General features: G+C 43.8%; 1 protein-coding gene across 1 annotated transcript; it reads right to left on the bottom strand.

Annotated features, from left to right (window-relative positions):
* Positions 1–3,143: 3,143 nt before the first annotated feature.
* Positions 3,144–12,853, bottom strand: LOC124193824 (histone-lysine N-methyltransferase trithorax-like). Its single transcript, XM_046587797.1, has 18 exons — positions 12,570–12,853; positions 11,890–12,427; positions 11,584–11,821; positions 11,324–11,524; positions 11,065–11,253; positions 10,674–10,984; positions 10,374–10,594; positions 10,216–10,294; positions 9,815–9,997; positions 9,684–9,753; positions 9,364–9,586; positions 8,726–9,301; positions 8,355–8,657; positions 7,631–8,279; positions 7,010–7,562; positions 4,350–6,939; positions 4,106–4,285; positions 3,144–3,999 (listed from the first exon to the last, which is right to left on the bottom strand). Exons 1-18 carry the CDS (start codon positions 12,735–12,737, stop codon positions 3,826–3,828), a joined length of 7,446 nt encoding a protein of 2,481 aa, XP_046443753.1. The 5' UTR covers positions 12,738–12,853; the 3' UTR covers positions 3,144–3,825.
* Between the last annotated feature and the right edge of the window lie 3,453 nt (positions 12,854–16,306).

Raw genomic sequence — 16,306 nt, forward strand, 5'->3', positions numbered from 1 at the left:
GAACCGACCCAAGTAAAAAGAAAGAAAGGGCGTGCGTGCTGAATTACCAGGCAACGGGGATTAAGATGATTTCGACAGAGGATGCTACTTTTTTGTTTCGGGATAAAAATAAATATTTTTTTTTTTTTACAGGGGGGCGCACTTTGATTTTATTCTTAGTTTCCCTCACACACACGGCGGAGGCTAGCCAAAGAGACAATTTCGAATTTTCTGTAAAGAGCTTTTGACTCTGCTGTCGTTGATGGGCACATCGAAATGGAAAAGAAAGATGGGGCGCCATAGACATGGAAGGAGGATGTGCTTTAGGGTTTCTGGGGGGGTTAGTGAGTGGAACATTTTCAACAGCTCGGGGATTAAGTGGCCAAATGCTCAGTCACACGGAACTGGCACGAATCCATCGTCGTCCTTTTATATACGTACAACTCTCCCGTATCTGGACACACTGCATCAAGGAGGAGAATTGAACTTCCCCCCTTTCACCTACAGGAGCATCAAAATCTCAAATGTGCCTAACCCGAAAAAAGTTCGCTTAACTTGATTATATACAGCACCCAGTTCATTTACATACAGATGTGGTGGGTGTTGGGTTATGGGGAGCTTTTAGAGATGAAAAGCTGACGACGCCGTATACGTACAAAGACGAGGGGGGAGAGAGCAAAAGAGACGCCGATTTTCATCCAGGCAGCGCCCGGTAGCTCAGCACACGCCATCCACATCCAAATTGAATCCTTATATATATCTGCAGGCTATATATAGACGAACACTGAAGAAGAAGAAGTGGTTGAGCATCAAGATACGCATCACGGCGTGCTCGCTCGTCTGAAAGAGATTATAATATTCAATAAATCCATCCCCATCGTATATATATACACATCGACAACCTTCATACAAGACGATTCAGGATGGCTGACTGAGTGACTAGACTGACGGGGCACGAGGATTGATTAACTCCGGAGCTCTGGAGCTATTGACTTACTGATGGAAGACCGAGGTTTCCGATTTCTCCCAATGTCTCATCTTTCTGAGACCAGGCCCCCCACCGCTGTCTGTTATAACACAAAAGCGCCAATAATAATCGGGCGCCCCCCTTGGAAAAAAATAAAAAAAAGTGATGGGTTTTGTGTGAGAGCAAGGCAGCAGTTGATTCCCTCAGACCGACTAATCGGATAACGAGATTATGAAATTTATGACGACTGCTGTTACCGCTGAGACGATAATAAATCAAAAAAATCGAATATAAGACCGAAATGATCATTTGACTGACGTAACCTCACAGAGCCAAACACTAACGCGCGCGAGTGAACAGGGCAGCCATCACAACTGCGCAAACAAATGATAAACTAAGTGCAATATACGTGGGCAAAACAGGGGGACAAGCTTTACGAACAATCGGGAAGCAAATATTTGAAATGGCCGGTGGATAGTTGCTGCAGTGTGTGCACAAGGGAAAGATCTATAGTTTGGATACCCCCTCGGCTGCTCTCACTCAGATTTGAGCTGAGCAAATAATAATAAGCAAATGGCCGACAGCTTGGCGCAGAATGCACACAGCAACACACACACAAAAGAGGAATAAATATGGCACGGGCAAAGGCACACATTCAGCTAGAGAGTCAACGGCAACATATGGTTAGATTAAAAGAGACGTGAACGCTGTTGTCCTTCTTTACGGCCTCGTGGACACCTACAACCCTGAACTGGACATTATTACCCTCCTTCACAATTCACAGAGATTTTATGACCGTCTTTAAATTGAGAATTAATGACATCTATAAGTCATCTCTTGTATAGGTTGGAGACAAGTAACAAACACGTTTTCCATCATCCAAAAGTGAAAAGAAGTTAAATAAGAGAGTCGAGTTATTCGTACGGGGCCACAAATCAGCGAGCGAAAAAATAAAAATGGCCGACATCGTTTACACTAGACAGTTTTCCCTTTTTGGTACGTCATTAGCAAGAACACGAGGTGGTTCCTCCAGAGATGGTCATTTACTCGATTATATAGTCTACACGTACCTTGATGTTTTAATGGCGTTTCGGGCACTTGCTAGCTGCTGTTGTACCAAAGGGGAAAATCTCTGTGGGCAGCCCCACGTGGAGAGCATGTCTGGCAGTACTTGGAAGTTTGGGAACAAAACAAGTCATCACAACTGACCATTTTTCTTGTGTGTCTTCACCAGTAGTTAATATGGAGTTTTGTGTATCGTTTCGTCAACGGGCGGTAAACATGGATGTCTTCTTTTTTTAAGTATATTTGTACACACATTTTTCGTGGCGTGTTCACTCGACACTCTAGACCTCTGCAGCAGAAGAAACCGACAGACTTTTACGGGTCAAAACTTCCAAGACAATGATTTTAACGCGCCGCCCTCGACGTTGCATTTTGATCTTATTATCATTCTAGACATCCGGTTATGGAAAAATATTTGTAACTTTCGTTAAAAAAAAAATAAAATTATTTTTTTTCAAATTGCTCCAGCATTCTTGATAGTGAAACTTTTTTTTTCGTTATTTCAAAAATTTTAAAAGGTTTAACGTTCTTTTTTTATGGCGCCACGAGGTGTTCAACGGATGACTGGTTCAAAGAACCGAAAATGAAATTAAAAGCAACACAAAAAGCCTCTTTTTTAAAAAGGACACCAATCAATTTATTTTTCTTAAAACTAAATCTATAAAGCTGATTTTTTTGTTGAGTTTGGTAAGATACAGAGATTAAATCAAAATAAAATACTTCGCTACAGAATTTTGAGAAAGAAAAAAAAATTACAAAATAATAACGGGTTCAAACAAAGCACACGATTTGAAATGAAAAGAATTCGCATTGTTTTCAGCAAAAGAAAAAAATGGGTATTATGCTGATTTGTGATGATTTTTTAACTATCGAGCACAGATAGATAATCAAAGCGACAGATGATGATAGAGTGAATGAGGCTGCGCGTGTCTTTTCTTGTTTTATAAGAAATAAGGCTTCACGAAAATTGTGACGCTGTTTTACAAAACTACTTAGATCACTTTCCATTTCATTCTCACTGCAGAAAGAAGAAAAATAAACAGAATAAACATTTTTCTATCCCCACCCTAATCACCTTGAATGTGAGCACACTTTCCCTACAAATTTTCAGCATACATACAATCACATCAAATTTCTTTCTTTCCACTTCTAATATCACAATTAGCCCGGAATTTCTAATATAAAAAAGGCTGTGAGTTTTTTTGTTTTCTTTTTTGTTTTTCTTCGTTTCGTGCACACACACTTTAATGAGAGGGTGGGGAGACAGAGAGAGATAAGAATTTCATATTGGATGTCACAGTTTTTCATTCTTGTCGCACACATTTCCTTTCGGTTCCACACATGAACCCATTTTGAATCGAACAATCATCCATTATGATTATCAATTCAAATTGGGCTCCACCGGTATGAACCTGAATCCGAAAGAAACAAGCGATTATATACAAGTAATAAAAGCTGTCAAAAAAGTTCGTTCGTTTTTTAACGTTTAAAAAAAAAATGCTTTTTTCTTCTATGTGGGAGGATTAGATACTATTTTTGAAAAAAAAGGGAAGAAGTAGAAAAGCAGAGAGAGGGAGAGGACACAAACGCGTTTTGCATTTCTTTTCGGTTGAAACGAGAGAGAGAGAGAGAGAAAGATAAGAGATAAAACCATAAGAGAAATCGCTTCCGACTCGTTTCTTTCTTATTCTGCCCCCCTCAATCTCTCTCTCTCGGGTTGATCAAAAGGACGCCGCCGCACACATAGCACTTAGAGCTGCCATCTAGGGGTCGAGACCGACCAAGTTGGTGCTACGGTTCAGCGGGCACGACGATCAGTTAAGGTATTTCCGGCACTTGCGCGAGCCACAGGTGCACCGAATCTTGACGTCTTCCAGTGGGAATTTGTAGTCGTACGTCAACTCTTCTCCGCGAAGGATCCGCCTCAAGGCAAAGATTATGATGTGCTTCTTGCCAAATATGTCCACAATTCTAGAGTAGCAGTTCGGCTGGAGAATCATAAAAGAAAAATGCACAAAAGAAAAGGTTTTTAAGTGTTAGAAAGGATTAAGCAGGTTCTCCCTTTTTAACGAGATGAAATATGGCCACACATACCTCGCAAGAGTGATTGATGAACCGGGCCGCATTCCCGTGAACCGTGGCGTCGACCACCGTTTGCTCGTCAATTCGGAACATGTAGCAACCCATTCCTTTAGCCTCGTATTCTTTCTCCCGTTTATCGCAAAGCACAGAACGAATGACCTGTCCAGCATACTCGACTACCATCTCACCACACTGTAAATCACAACAGGCAGGTTATATTAAAATGTAAGGGCAAAATGAATTTTTTTTTTCCTACCTCAATGTCTCGTTTGCAGAATAAGCCTCGACCGTGAATGTGCGAACGGTAAACGCCAACGGAATTCTTGGCTACTTGGCGCAGATGTTTGAAGCGGACAGTCATCGGTAACAGCTCGAAATTAGTGACCCGACGTCCGGTCGCAGTTCCTTCTGGATCGACTGCTGATCTGACAGATAACTGTGGTCTGGGACGATATTGGGAGGCCAACCAGCCAAACATGTCGTAGGGAACTCTGCCATTAAAAGGAGCTGCTCTGACGCAACCGAACATGGACCCCGTAATCAATTTCTCGGCTGATTCGCGATCTCTGTGAGCGCGATAGCGAAAAGTGTAATCGGGGAAACAATCGGCATTGGGTAGCTGCTCCAGTAAATTGATGATGGCATGGTGGTGCAAGCCAGTCAAATGGAGATTACGATCTTCGACACTTTTCAAACATCCGTTGTAAAGCGGCTCCATCTTGAACGCCAATCTGGCATCCTGGACAGCATCCAGCAGCTTTTGCCAAACGGTCGAAAGGGAATTTGACTGGGCGTAGAAACCGTCGTCTGAAACGAGTTCGTAAAGGATGTGAGCTTCTTTCTTCTTCCTAATTTCCGGTTCGGCTTGGGGCTGAGGCTGTGCTTCTTCCGTCGACAGAGTTGAGTCGATGATCGGCCAAGAGACGGATTCAACATCCATGTCCGATGGGAGAATTGGCGGTTCCGAAGAGGCCGGTGGAGTTGCAAAAACATCGCTGATATCGGCAAGCTTGTCGGATATTTCTGGCACTGCTGCTTCGGTCAATCTAGAGGCCACCATCTCCACCATTTCTTCGGTAACGGAAAGTCTTTCTTGTTCATCGGACGAAGCTTTCAAGTGAAAGGTGCGAGTTGCCTTATCAGGTGCGCTAGGATGGGCCACCACCTTTAGCTGCTGGACAAGCGATGGTTGATCATCTTTCTCCTCATTTCCCACGGGTGTAATGGTGCGAGAGGGTTTCTTACCACCCATAGCCGAACGGTAGCTATAGGTCGGTTTGGGAGGCTTACCCTCCGTAATCGAGTCAACCAATCCCTCTTCCAAGGTGTTATTGTTCAGAAGAATGTCGGACTTCTTTTCTTCCTCTTTCAATACTTCCACTCTTTCAGGCTTGGTATTTTCTTGAGGCCTGGGAGAATCTTGTTTTGGAACCGTTTCTTTAGGTTCCACAACACTTTTCACTGGAGTCGTTTCACTAGCTGCCTTGGGGGACGTATTCTTCTTCACCACAATTGGACTTGGCTCCTTGGCTACTGCTGGAGATAACTGGATAGTCGCAATGGCTGGGGATAATTGCGGAGCAGATTGTAGCGATACCGAGGGCAAGTTGAATGACAGTACAGGCTGCTGAGGAAGGATAACGATCTGATTAGCAGGTTCCCAGGCCTGTAACGGTTGACTCTGCAACAGAGTAGACAGATTTGGAACGGTAGTGTAATTGGTAACACTCATATTAGTCGTCATGATCCCCAAAGACGACAGCAGGTGTGACGGTACTGCTCCCAAGTACTGCACCATGGGGCTTGACGTATGGTGAGTCAAGGTTAAACCGGATGAGGACAATGTGGGAACAGAGCAAGAATTGGCTTGAACGAATGTGTGCTCCATTGACGGTGGCATGATGATGTAATGATGTTGAGATACAGTTATTGGAGGCTGTGAGATGAAGCCACACTGCAAAGTTGAACTGGATGGATTGAGTTCCGGCCGTGTGACGTACAATACTGGCGGAGGAGGAGACTGCAGCGCCATCTGATAGGCTGCTGGTATCGGTGATGGAGCTGGGACTGTAAAACGAACGTTCTGCGGAGGAGCGGGAGGATGAGGCTGTCGGATCGCCAACGTTCTAGGAGGAATGACGCTGACATTCGGTCGGAATTTCCGTTTTTGGTAGCGAGATTTGACGTTTCCTTGAGTTTTGGAAGGCGTTGGTTGACTAACAGATGCAGAGGGTTTGGGACCACATTCCGTGGGCTCGGCGGGCTTGGCTTGTGAGGATGAGTTGACAACAGGAACTTGAATTAGATCATGTTCTGGCTGAGGCTCAATAACCTCTGCCACAAGATCCATTGGTTCTTCTTTAGGCTGAAATTGAATAGGGATCGGTATGTGAGCATCGGGTTCCACTGGTTCGAGTTTCGGTTTCACTGGGATGATGTCTTCTTCACTTTCCTCCTCGCTGCCACTACTACTACTCAGCATTTCAACGCAACTCTCCACGTGCTTGTTAAAGCTCTGCAGCGTACGGTAGGATCGTCGGCAGCGACGGCATTTCACTGGGTGCTCATCGATTATGTTTTCTTGTTTGACAACAACTGCTTTCTCAGGTTCCGTATCAGAAGAATCGCCTGCTCCGTCAAGCTGGAGAATGTTACCTGGCGAGCCTTTCCGACGCCAAGGAACGTCAGCGTTCACCTTTTTTATGGTGGCATTGGGAGAAAGTGGCGAGACTTTGATGCTTGCCAATAGATTGTTACTGGCGACGCTATTCCATTCAGACTCGTTGCCATTCCAATCTAAATTCAATGGTCTTTCTGCAGACGGAATACTTGTCGATTTGACAGTCCTGTAAAAATGACAAAATTAATTGAGTTATTAAAAAGAATTGGAAAGTCTTTCATTGTCTATGTACTCACGTTGATTTTGTTGTTTCTTTATTTTTACGATTTTGTAACCGCATCTTTTTCCATTGCGTGTAACTAAGACGCCTGTTTCTTAAGTTCCGCTTAGGAGGAGTGTTGACTTCAGGCGATTGTGGATAATTGTTGCTCGACTGATTACGTGAATCGTCGACCGAGGCACCAGATGTTGTAGGCTTGGGAAGAGCTGTGTCTGATTCTATGTCGAGCGAAGCCAACAAGGCTGAATCCAGGAAGATGACGGCGTGTTCCGGATCGGCCAACCATGCTTCGAGGGCGTTGTCCTCAGTAGGACTGGGTGACACTTCACCGGCGTCGGAATAAAATCCGGAATCTCTCAACTCGTTGGGTGTGCTCATTGCCGCACTGGCATTAGGTCCACCCTCCAACTCTTGCTCGAAATTGGCATCTTCCAACACCATGTGGATTAATTCGCGATCGTCCTGAGTATCCAGTTCGGCCAAATTCAAGCCCGATTCCGCCATGATGACATCATCTTCCTCGTGACTCACAGTGACGTTTGTTTCCAAATCTTTGCCGTCAACTGAGCCTAAAATAGAAAGCAAGAAAAAATACATTCGTTACTGTTCGCAAGACGATTGGAAACATTAAACTTACTCGGAACATAAATCGTCCTCAATGTGTAGGAAACAACTTTCCACGGTTCTTTGACAGACCAGTATCTTCTTTGACATTCGAAACCGACGGGTGTCAGCTGGTTCGATCCACCCGAAACGTCAGTTCGTAGCTGCCCAATAGATGAGATGGCGAGAGATCCAATAACAATTCGAATATCACGAGGAGCAACTGGTTTGATCCTTTTCGATTCAGCACCGAGGTCGACATAGACGCAGCGAGCCACTTCAAAGCTTGGCGGATGAGGTACGAGGTTTTTATTGGCCTGCTCTTTCGCATGATGGCGACAAATGAGGCGCTTACCCTCCAGCAGGGTCACTTCCGTTTCTGGTTGTAGAGAACACGGGAAATGCAAAGAAACTTGGCAACCACGAACACAACAATTGACTGTTGCTCCTTTGGCATTACAGTGTTTGCAGCGGGAACCGCTACCCCTGGCCAGAGCGTCGAAAACATTTTGCAGCGCTCCGTCCACTTCTTCGAAAACTTCGTTGGACCATAGTGCACAGTTGATGTGACACCAAATATCACTGCCACAGTACAACAGACGGCCTTCGGCAGCTGTTGCGCCTTCGCCTCGTCCGTGACACAATGCGCAAAGACGGCTGTCGGATTCCGCATCGTATTCCACCTGACATTAGGAGATAACAGATCATCAATCACGCAATTACAACACTTGAAATATATTATTTAATTAATAAAATACCTTGGCTGTGACGGAGATTTTTGGTCGGGGAACTTTTTGCTGTTGTTTAGATTCCATCCAGGACACGACGGAAAGAATGTTGGATTCTGTCATGCTTAGCTTGTCAGATATAGCAATTTTCCAGTTTTTCTCTGGACAGCAAAGACTACAGATGTATTCAATGCTTTTCGTATTGCAAAGCAAGCGAAAATCTTCGCCAGAAAGTTCTTCGCATTCTGCATGGACCCACGTTCCACAGCAGTTGCACTCCATCTTCATCTGGCGACTCGTATGGCATTTGAAGCACAAGGGACAGAATTTCTCCTGCGAAATATTACAAAACGAACGATTAAAGGTATGCGAATGGAATTCAAAAGGTTAGAGTTGCTAACCTCAACAAGGGAACAGGCGAAGCACTGCCATTTGTCTCTCCGTTTCCTCTTACTGGATGGATGTGCTGGCCCGAGGCAAGACCAGTGATAGGCATGCGAACAACTGGAACAGATCATCCGTTCTCCTGAACTGGAACAGCAAATTTGGCACACGACGCAATTCAAACAGATCCAAGGTGTTCCAGCAGCGTTCGTGATGACAGAAATGGCCGCCTCGCCCTTCTCAACAACAGAACGAGATTCGATTCCGTCGTCCAGAATTCGACCAGCCACCGCTTCCCTGTCCCAGTGATGACAATCGGGGCGAACGGAAACTGACAGAGGAGCGCTGTCGGCCACACAAAACGGATGAAACGATTCACAGCAACTGGAACAGCAGACTAGTTCATTTCTTCCTGCGCTTCCGCACAGGTAACACAAAGGTGATGTCATGCCAAGACGAGAGCAACACATGGCAAATCCTTGATCCCACACACGATCCGCATCGTAGTGCTCCCAAAGATCCGGCAACAGTACACCCTTCGGTGAAGGCTTCGCTGCTTTACGCCCTGCCGAACTGGACGTCATACTACGAAACTACAATGATAAGAAAGGGGTTAATATATTAGGCCAGAATTAAGTCATCGTTGTGACATTACTTGAGAATTTTTAGTTCGGCAGAGATCCTGCTGTTGCCAAGCCCGAACAGCAGATGTCATGAGTCCAACACGTTGGTTGGAGCTCAATTTGACGTCATCGCGAAAGGTGACGCGAGATCGCTCCCCCAGAGAAGTGGTTAGAGGCATGGCCGGGGAGCTCAAAGAGTTTTTTCGGTCCGTTGACCGAGGAAGTTTGGAAGAATTTTTAACGGCACCAGATCCGCTGCAATAACCCATTAAAACGTTTGTAATTTTTTTTCCCCCGTGAGTAAACAGTCCAGAGGTAAAAATAGAACGGGAAACGAGATGATAAAACTTACGGCACAATGTCGAAAGCGGCGGGTTTGAGAGGCCCCGTTTCCGGCAAAGAACAGCAATCGCATGGCAAATCTGAAAAAAAAAAGTTGATTCATTAGACTATTATTTGGCCATTTATTTAGAATTTCCATACCCGACTGCTTGGAGGCCGAGCGGTCAGAATCTTCATCTTCAAAGGTCGCCCGAGGTTGCGCGCGGGCGACTATCGCGCTTCGACAAACGTGTTTTACCCTGGGTCCTGACTGGATTTCCGTTGCCGAGCCTCCACTACCACTGCCGCTCTTCTCTCTGGTTCTAGAACCAGGACAATGTTCAGCTGAGAAAAAGCAACGTGTTGCAAATTACGCCCACTCAAGTTTTTTTTTAATGGCTAAGGCAAGGTGTGGGGCTCGTTGGACAGAATACATTCGTCTCTCGTATTGTTTATTATAGTAGTAGGTCGGAATTGATGACTGCGGATTGTTCAGTTCCAGGTAAAGGTAGGTGGGTACTAGCAGTCGTGATGTTATAAACATACGCGCGAACACTGTTTACCTTTTTTCGAAGCAGTGTTGGGTTTCTTCTTTATTTTAGGAGCAGCCGGGGCCGGGGGCAAAGCAGATGGAGCAGGCACCTATTAAACATAACAAAACAAAAAAAATTCCGTTGCAATAACAAGATGAAACTGATTTAGAAACTCAGGCCAATATTACATTTGGAGTTGAGGAAGAGTTTGACTTCATCCGGATCATTTGTCCCCGATTCGGAGCCCAGTGAATGACGGTTGGGCGGTCTACTGCTAACGGAATCGCGTCCTGCATGGAAGATGGAAGCAGCTTACGTAAATCATCGTGGTCGGCCTCACGCATCTGGAATCCCGTGAGGGCTAGTTTCAGCCAGCAGGCTTTGCAGCGGGCCGTCATCACTTCGCCATCTTGACAGAAGAAACAAAAGCAAAAACGATCAAACGATTAGAGGGGATTCCATTTCCATTAAATGAGACATTGGTATACTTGGCTTGTCTTCCGTGGGGAAGTTGGTGGTCCACCGATGAACCGGAGGATTTATACAAGTCCCATTCCCGACGGAGCACTTGACAGGCACCCTGGCGCGAAGCACGCGCGAGATGAACTTTCGACAAGGTTCGCAACTGAATGTACCAAACTTGCGCGCCTGCAGAATAAAAGAGTAGCGACGGACGGCACCACAGACACCGCAAACGACTGTGCCCGGAATTCCTTTGGTGTCGCTCTGTTCCATCACAAACGCGCATCCCAAAGGATTGGTGACGGTAGTATCACTTGCCTTTTGAATGCAGTTGGGTCTGTAGTAGTAGAATAAAACATTTTAAAAGGTTAAACATCAGAGAGGGGGATTGTCTTTAATGAGATTATATCGTTATACTTGGCTGGCGGAGGATTGCGAACTTTAGGCAACTTTGTCGGTTCCTTGGGGAGAGATGGGACTCGGGGCACTGGGTTCGTTGCCGTTTTAAGTACAAGCTGAGCTGGCCGAAGGATTGATGCAGAACTGGGTTGAACCACTTTGGGTGATTCAACCGGTTCCGTCTTCGGCTCTACCAACTGCTGCAACCTAATAACAATAGATACAAAACGGTTTTCACACAACTTTCCTGACATTGATTGACATATCTCAAGCATACCTAGAGGGTTGTCTCAGTTGTTTTAGTAGTTTTTGATTCAACTGCAGGCGAGCTTTACGTAGAATTATCTTACTCTTTCGGGCACTACTGCTGCTACTACTGTTGCTGTTCATCCTCCTACGCTTGTAAAAGAGATCTTCATCAGAGGATGATGAAGATACTGACACCGAGCTGGCACGACTTTCTTGGATCTCCAGTTTACTGCAAGAAAACACTCAATAGAGTAAAGCCAACAATATGAATTCGAGAGAAATTTGTACCTTTCCAATGGAATTGGAGTTTCAGTCTTGACATCCACAAGCTGTAGTCTAGATTCCCATTGTTTCCGTAAAAGCTGTTGAATCTTGTCTCTCAGTTTCTCGGCCTTGTCTACCTCTCCACTCGGACTACGTTTCCTTCGATTTTTTTTCTTTTCTACAGTTGCCAGCTTAGGATCCACTACTTCGGTTGTCATGATTGTAGTGTACCTCTCAATTTCCCTTTTGATTCGATTTTTCTCTGTTGGCAAATCAAAGGTATTTGTTTGAATATGTATTACACACAGTTAAAGCTAATATTTTTATTACCTTGGTCTGCACTTTCCTCTCCAACTGCACACTGGGTTTTGTTTGAAACAATCGGTCGAGATTTACGACATTTTTCGTTTTCTTCACTTGAATCTCTTCTTCCATTTCTGTCTTCTTCAAGAGCTGCTTTTGCAGCAGCAACGATCTTGTGAGAGGGCACAGCTTTCAAAGGCTGAACTTGTTTTGATGACTTTTCTTGCTGCTTTCTGTCAAGCCGACTGCTGTCCACCAACTTCAGATTTTGCTGAGCACAATTCAAATCACCGCTTGTTCGATTCACTGTGGGAGTTCTATCAGGTAACACCTCCAAACTTTGCTTTGGAGCTAATCGTGGCTGATTTTGACTGAGCACAATTGGTAAACCAGACACATTCACAACATTTGACGGTAACTCGCTGGTGGCATTCTGCGAAACAATGTCTGGAGGTTTTCGTTTCTCTGCTTGACACTTTCCCAGAGCTTTATTCCGTGTGATTCCAGGTTGGAAGTGAGGTTTGAAGACGTCACCAACTTTTTCGAAACCGATGAAATCATCATCCTGTAATGAAACAATCAATGTTAATTTAATTGTGCTGGACTAGAACGAGAACGCGGCCAAGGTTACGAGAGTGTCTCGCAGTGTTACATTACAAGGCCAATGGTGTAAGAATACAGGAAGCAAAAGGGCGGGAGCGATCTACCTCTTCGTCAGCTGCGAAATGTTGATGGAACAATTTCAAACCATAAGCTGCCTGTTGTGCTGCGAATCTTGAAGGATCACTGGCACTTCCATTACCGTTCGAACTGACTCTCAAACGAGTAATTTGAGACGTTTTAGGAGGTTTACCTGGAAACTTGGCTTTCGCCATATTGACATTTCGACGCGTTTTGTTGCACTAGACTTTCCACTTCCCCTTCTGCCCTTGGTATGGTTGCCTTAGCTACGTTCTTTGTGTTTCACTGCGAGCCTAGCAGACTGCTGCAGACGCTTGTTCCAACCAACGCGTTAGCGCCAAAAAACCCCCAGCGTGTGTGTTAGTGTGTGTGTGTTAACCATTGAAAAAGGTAATAGAAAAAAAAAAAGAGAAAGGGACACACACACATTGAATAAAGGGCGATCGGGGACTATTCAATCACCCCTATTTGATACTCGTTGGGGTTCTAACCATCTGCCATTTCCATGCATATCAATTGGTTCCGTTTGAGAGTAGCCGGGAAAATTCCATTTCCGACAATGACATTATTATTTTTCCCCTTTTTTTTTTGTCAATCAAATCCAAATGCGTTACATCTGCGTTCGTACTAGTCGTCCGTTAACATCAAAGATGGCGCTAAAGCCGCCATTTTTCAAAAATTCAAAAAAGATAGCTAGACTATTCAAAATAAAATAAAGAAATACGAATTTTGTTGTTGGCAGCGTACGTGGTTGGTTTCAGCGTACCTTCTTTTTGTTGTATTTTATCTTCGCATTGTAATGCGAAAGAAAATGACCAACAGTCGGGTACAGACATGGTTTAGCAATTCATGAGTTTCCGCAACGGTCGATGCGTCTTCACTTGAACGGAAAAATAGACAATGAAAAAGCCAAAATTATTTGAATATTAAGAATAAAGTATTATTATTCAACTATACACCGTATAATACAAAGCTGCAAAAAAAATAGAGGATGAGTTTCCTCCCGTCAGACTCGTCCAACTCGGCAATTTGTCAGAAATCCAAACGCTGAAGAAGAAACCCCCTCAACTGTACGAAAATATTTTTTTCGTTTTTTGTTGGATATATTTATTCTTATTATTTTGTTTTTTTGCGGCTGTCGTACTGCCACCATGTAACACGCAGTCGTAAATCTACACGATGCGTGCAACCTGTTCACTCTTCACTGCTGTTCAGTGGGTGGGTGCGGGAGTTTCAGATTGCCGTTGTTGTTTTTTCTTTTCGTTCTTTTATCCCGAAAATAATAATGTTTAAAAGAAAAAAGAATGCGTCAGTGTCGGATGCCACTCCTTTCGGTTTCGTGTAGTATATTCTCTCTGCACAAAATGTTTTATTTTATTTCTTTAAGCTCTTTTGTATTTTTTTATATTTTTACGCGTGACCAGACTTTTTGCTTCTTCGTGAATATTATGCAGTGATGTCCGGCTGTTGGCCAAAAAAACAAAATTTCGACAACTAAAAGACGAAATTTGTGAACAACAATGGCGTCATCGACAAAATGGCGTTCTAACCTTTTTTTCTCTTTAAACTTTTTATTATTTTTACGGCCGATTTGGCACGCTAAAGACGAGTAGAGATGCGGGATTTCTTTTTTATCTTTTACATAGAAAAGAAAAAAAAAATTCTTGTCGCTTTTCCAAACTATTCCCGGACGGCACAACATAACAACAACATTTTTCCCTCGGTTGTCTTTTTTGTGTCTCATTTTTTAACTCCCGCATAGCGACAAAGATGTTGCCGGCTGCTATATACACTCGACTATCGACTTTGAATTTGAAAATTTTCCCGCTCTACAAACCTCTCTCTCTCTCTCAAAAGTCCACAGGCGAGAAGAAAGGATGTGTTGATTTTTGTCACGCTCATTCCTTGATGTGTCTGATGATGACGCAAAAATGCACCGCGCCAAAAAATTTAAGGTCCTTCACGATCTCTTTGAACAAGTACACAAGCACTCACGGGCATTTTAAAAAAAAAATCGTGAAAACAACCATCTCCTCCAGCCATGTAAAAATTACACTCGCCGAGATGTAGGAAAAAACAGCATTGCGAAATGCAAACGAGTATATATAAGATAAAAAAGATTTGGATGGACTCGGGCCATTTTCTATTCGTCGTCGTCGTGTTCCGCGCCCACCTTTTTTTTTCATTCTTATTATATTCTGTTTTTTTTTTCTTTTATTTTTGTTGTTGGCGCATAAATATATATCATAGCCCTGCCGGCTAAACGCTCTCCTGCCCGCTTGGATTCGTTCCACCTAAAAAAAAGCTTTTATTTAAAATAAAAAGTTTTTTTGTTGTTATTTTCCTTTATTTATGCAATTGATACGCGCAGCTGAAGTTGAAAGAAGATGGAAAGAAACAATTTATGTCCAGTTCTTTTTTTTTTTTGTTTACTTGTTTTTATTTATATCTCCCGATTTTTGATATGCTAATGAAAGGTGCACACCAATCCAGATCGAAGAATGTGCAGCCATCTAGCGACAATTTTATTCCGTGGATTGCCAATGACACACAATTCAATGGGGGAATTATATAAAAGAAACTCCCACGTCTGATCAGTCAGACCCAACAAAGCAACAGACACACATTTATACAATGATGACGAGGAATTTTGTATTTTTTCCCACATTGGAAACCCAAAACCGGAACTAATGACTTTCTAGTAGCTGCTGCCACACCCATCACTGTGTGGGATTCCTGCTGTGCTGTGTGTATATCTCTATACGAGTACTCAAAAGGGAGGATGTGACATCATCATCACGAGGCTATACCAGAAACTGATTCTTTTGTATGTGTCAAAACACAATGAGATGAAACAAACAAAACCGTTGGACTCTAAACACCCCCGAAATGGTTTTCGGTGAAATCATTTCACTCCCGGATATTGTGGAATGGCGATAACCATTTGGCATTTGGCGCTGCGTCATGATAATAATCCCCCTAACAAAAAAAGGAAAAAAAAGGAGAAGCTCTTCTTCTTCTTGTAGTATAATTTTATGCGTAGGAGCCGATGCTGCTGGTAAATTGAATTTGATGTCTGGCGCGGCGGATTTCGAGCAACGTGCCGTGAATAAATGCAAAAACGACGATCGAAACATAAAAATGATGGAGCCCCCGCCGGAATAAGAGCGAAGACAGCTGACGGAAGAGCAGATCAATGATCTTGACACAAAGCCCCCACCCCAGAAGAAGAAAAAGGCAACTCAAGTAAACTCTAAATATACACTGATGATCTTCCACTTGAGAAGGGACAATGCGCTTTCTTATCATCAGAAATAAGAAGAAGTAAAAAGGACGAACCCAACTCCAAAGGGACCATGTCTCTACCCATCATCAATCCTTAATGCTGTACACTGCTGGATGTGAGTACACCGAGTGATCTGAGCTCACGCGTTTTTTTCTCTTTTTCTTCTTCTTCTATGTAGCGTCGGCGTGAGTCTAAACCGGAAAGAGCAAGAACCTCTTGTCTTTCTCTCTCTCTCTTGTAAAGCAGTTTTCTGCAGGGACCATCACAGCTGTTGATTGGAAACCGTCTTTCACACACAAGGGGGGCCTCGTGCACAATAATAGTACACAGGCCCTGATAACGACAGCCCATTATTTCACCCCCTCTGAGAGAGCTAAGAGAGAGAAGAGAGCTTTTACCCTTTCGACTTTCTTCTTCTGCGGGAATGACTAACTATAGAGATGTGATTGTGTATTCGGCGCAAGCTTATCGCCCATT

Source organism: Daphnia pulex, chromosome 5, assembly GCF_021134715.1.
Source record: "Daphnia pulex isolate KAP4 chromosome 5, ASM2113471v1".
NCBI classification, from domain to species: Eukaryota; Metazoa; Arthropoda; class Branchiopoda; order Diplostraca; family Daphniidae; genus Daphnia; species Daphnia pulex.

Bases quoted from the DNA above. Each gene is read 5' to 3' on its own strand.
- LOC124193824 (XM_046587797.1), bottom strand. From the start codon at position 12,737: ATGGCGAAAGCCAAGTTTCCAGGTAAACCTCCTAAAACGTCTCAAATT. The intron at 11,525-11,583 runs GTACAAATTTCT...GTTTTCTTGCAG, and splicing joins ACTCCAATTCCATTGGAAAG to TAAACTGGAGATCCAAGAAA. The intron at 4,000-4,105 runs GTATGTGTGGCC...ATGATTCTCCAG, and splicing joins TCATCAATCACTCTTGCGAG to CCGAACTGCTACTCTAGAAT.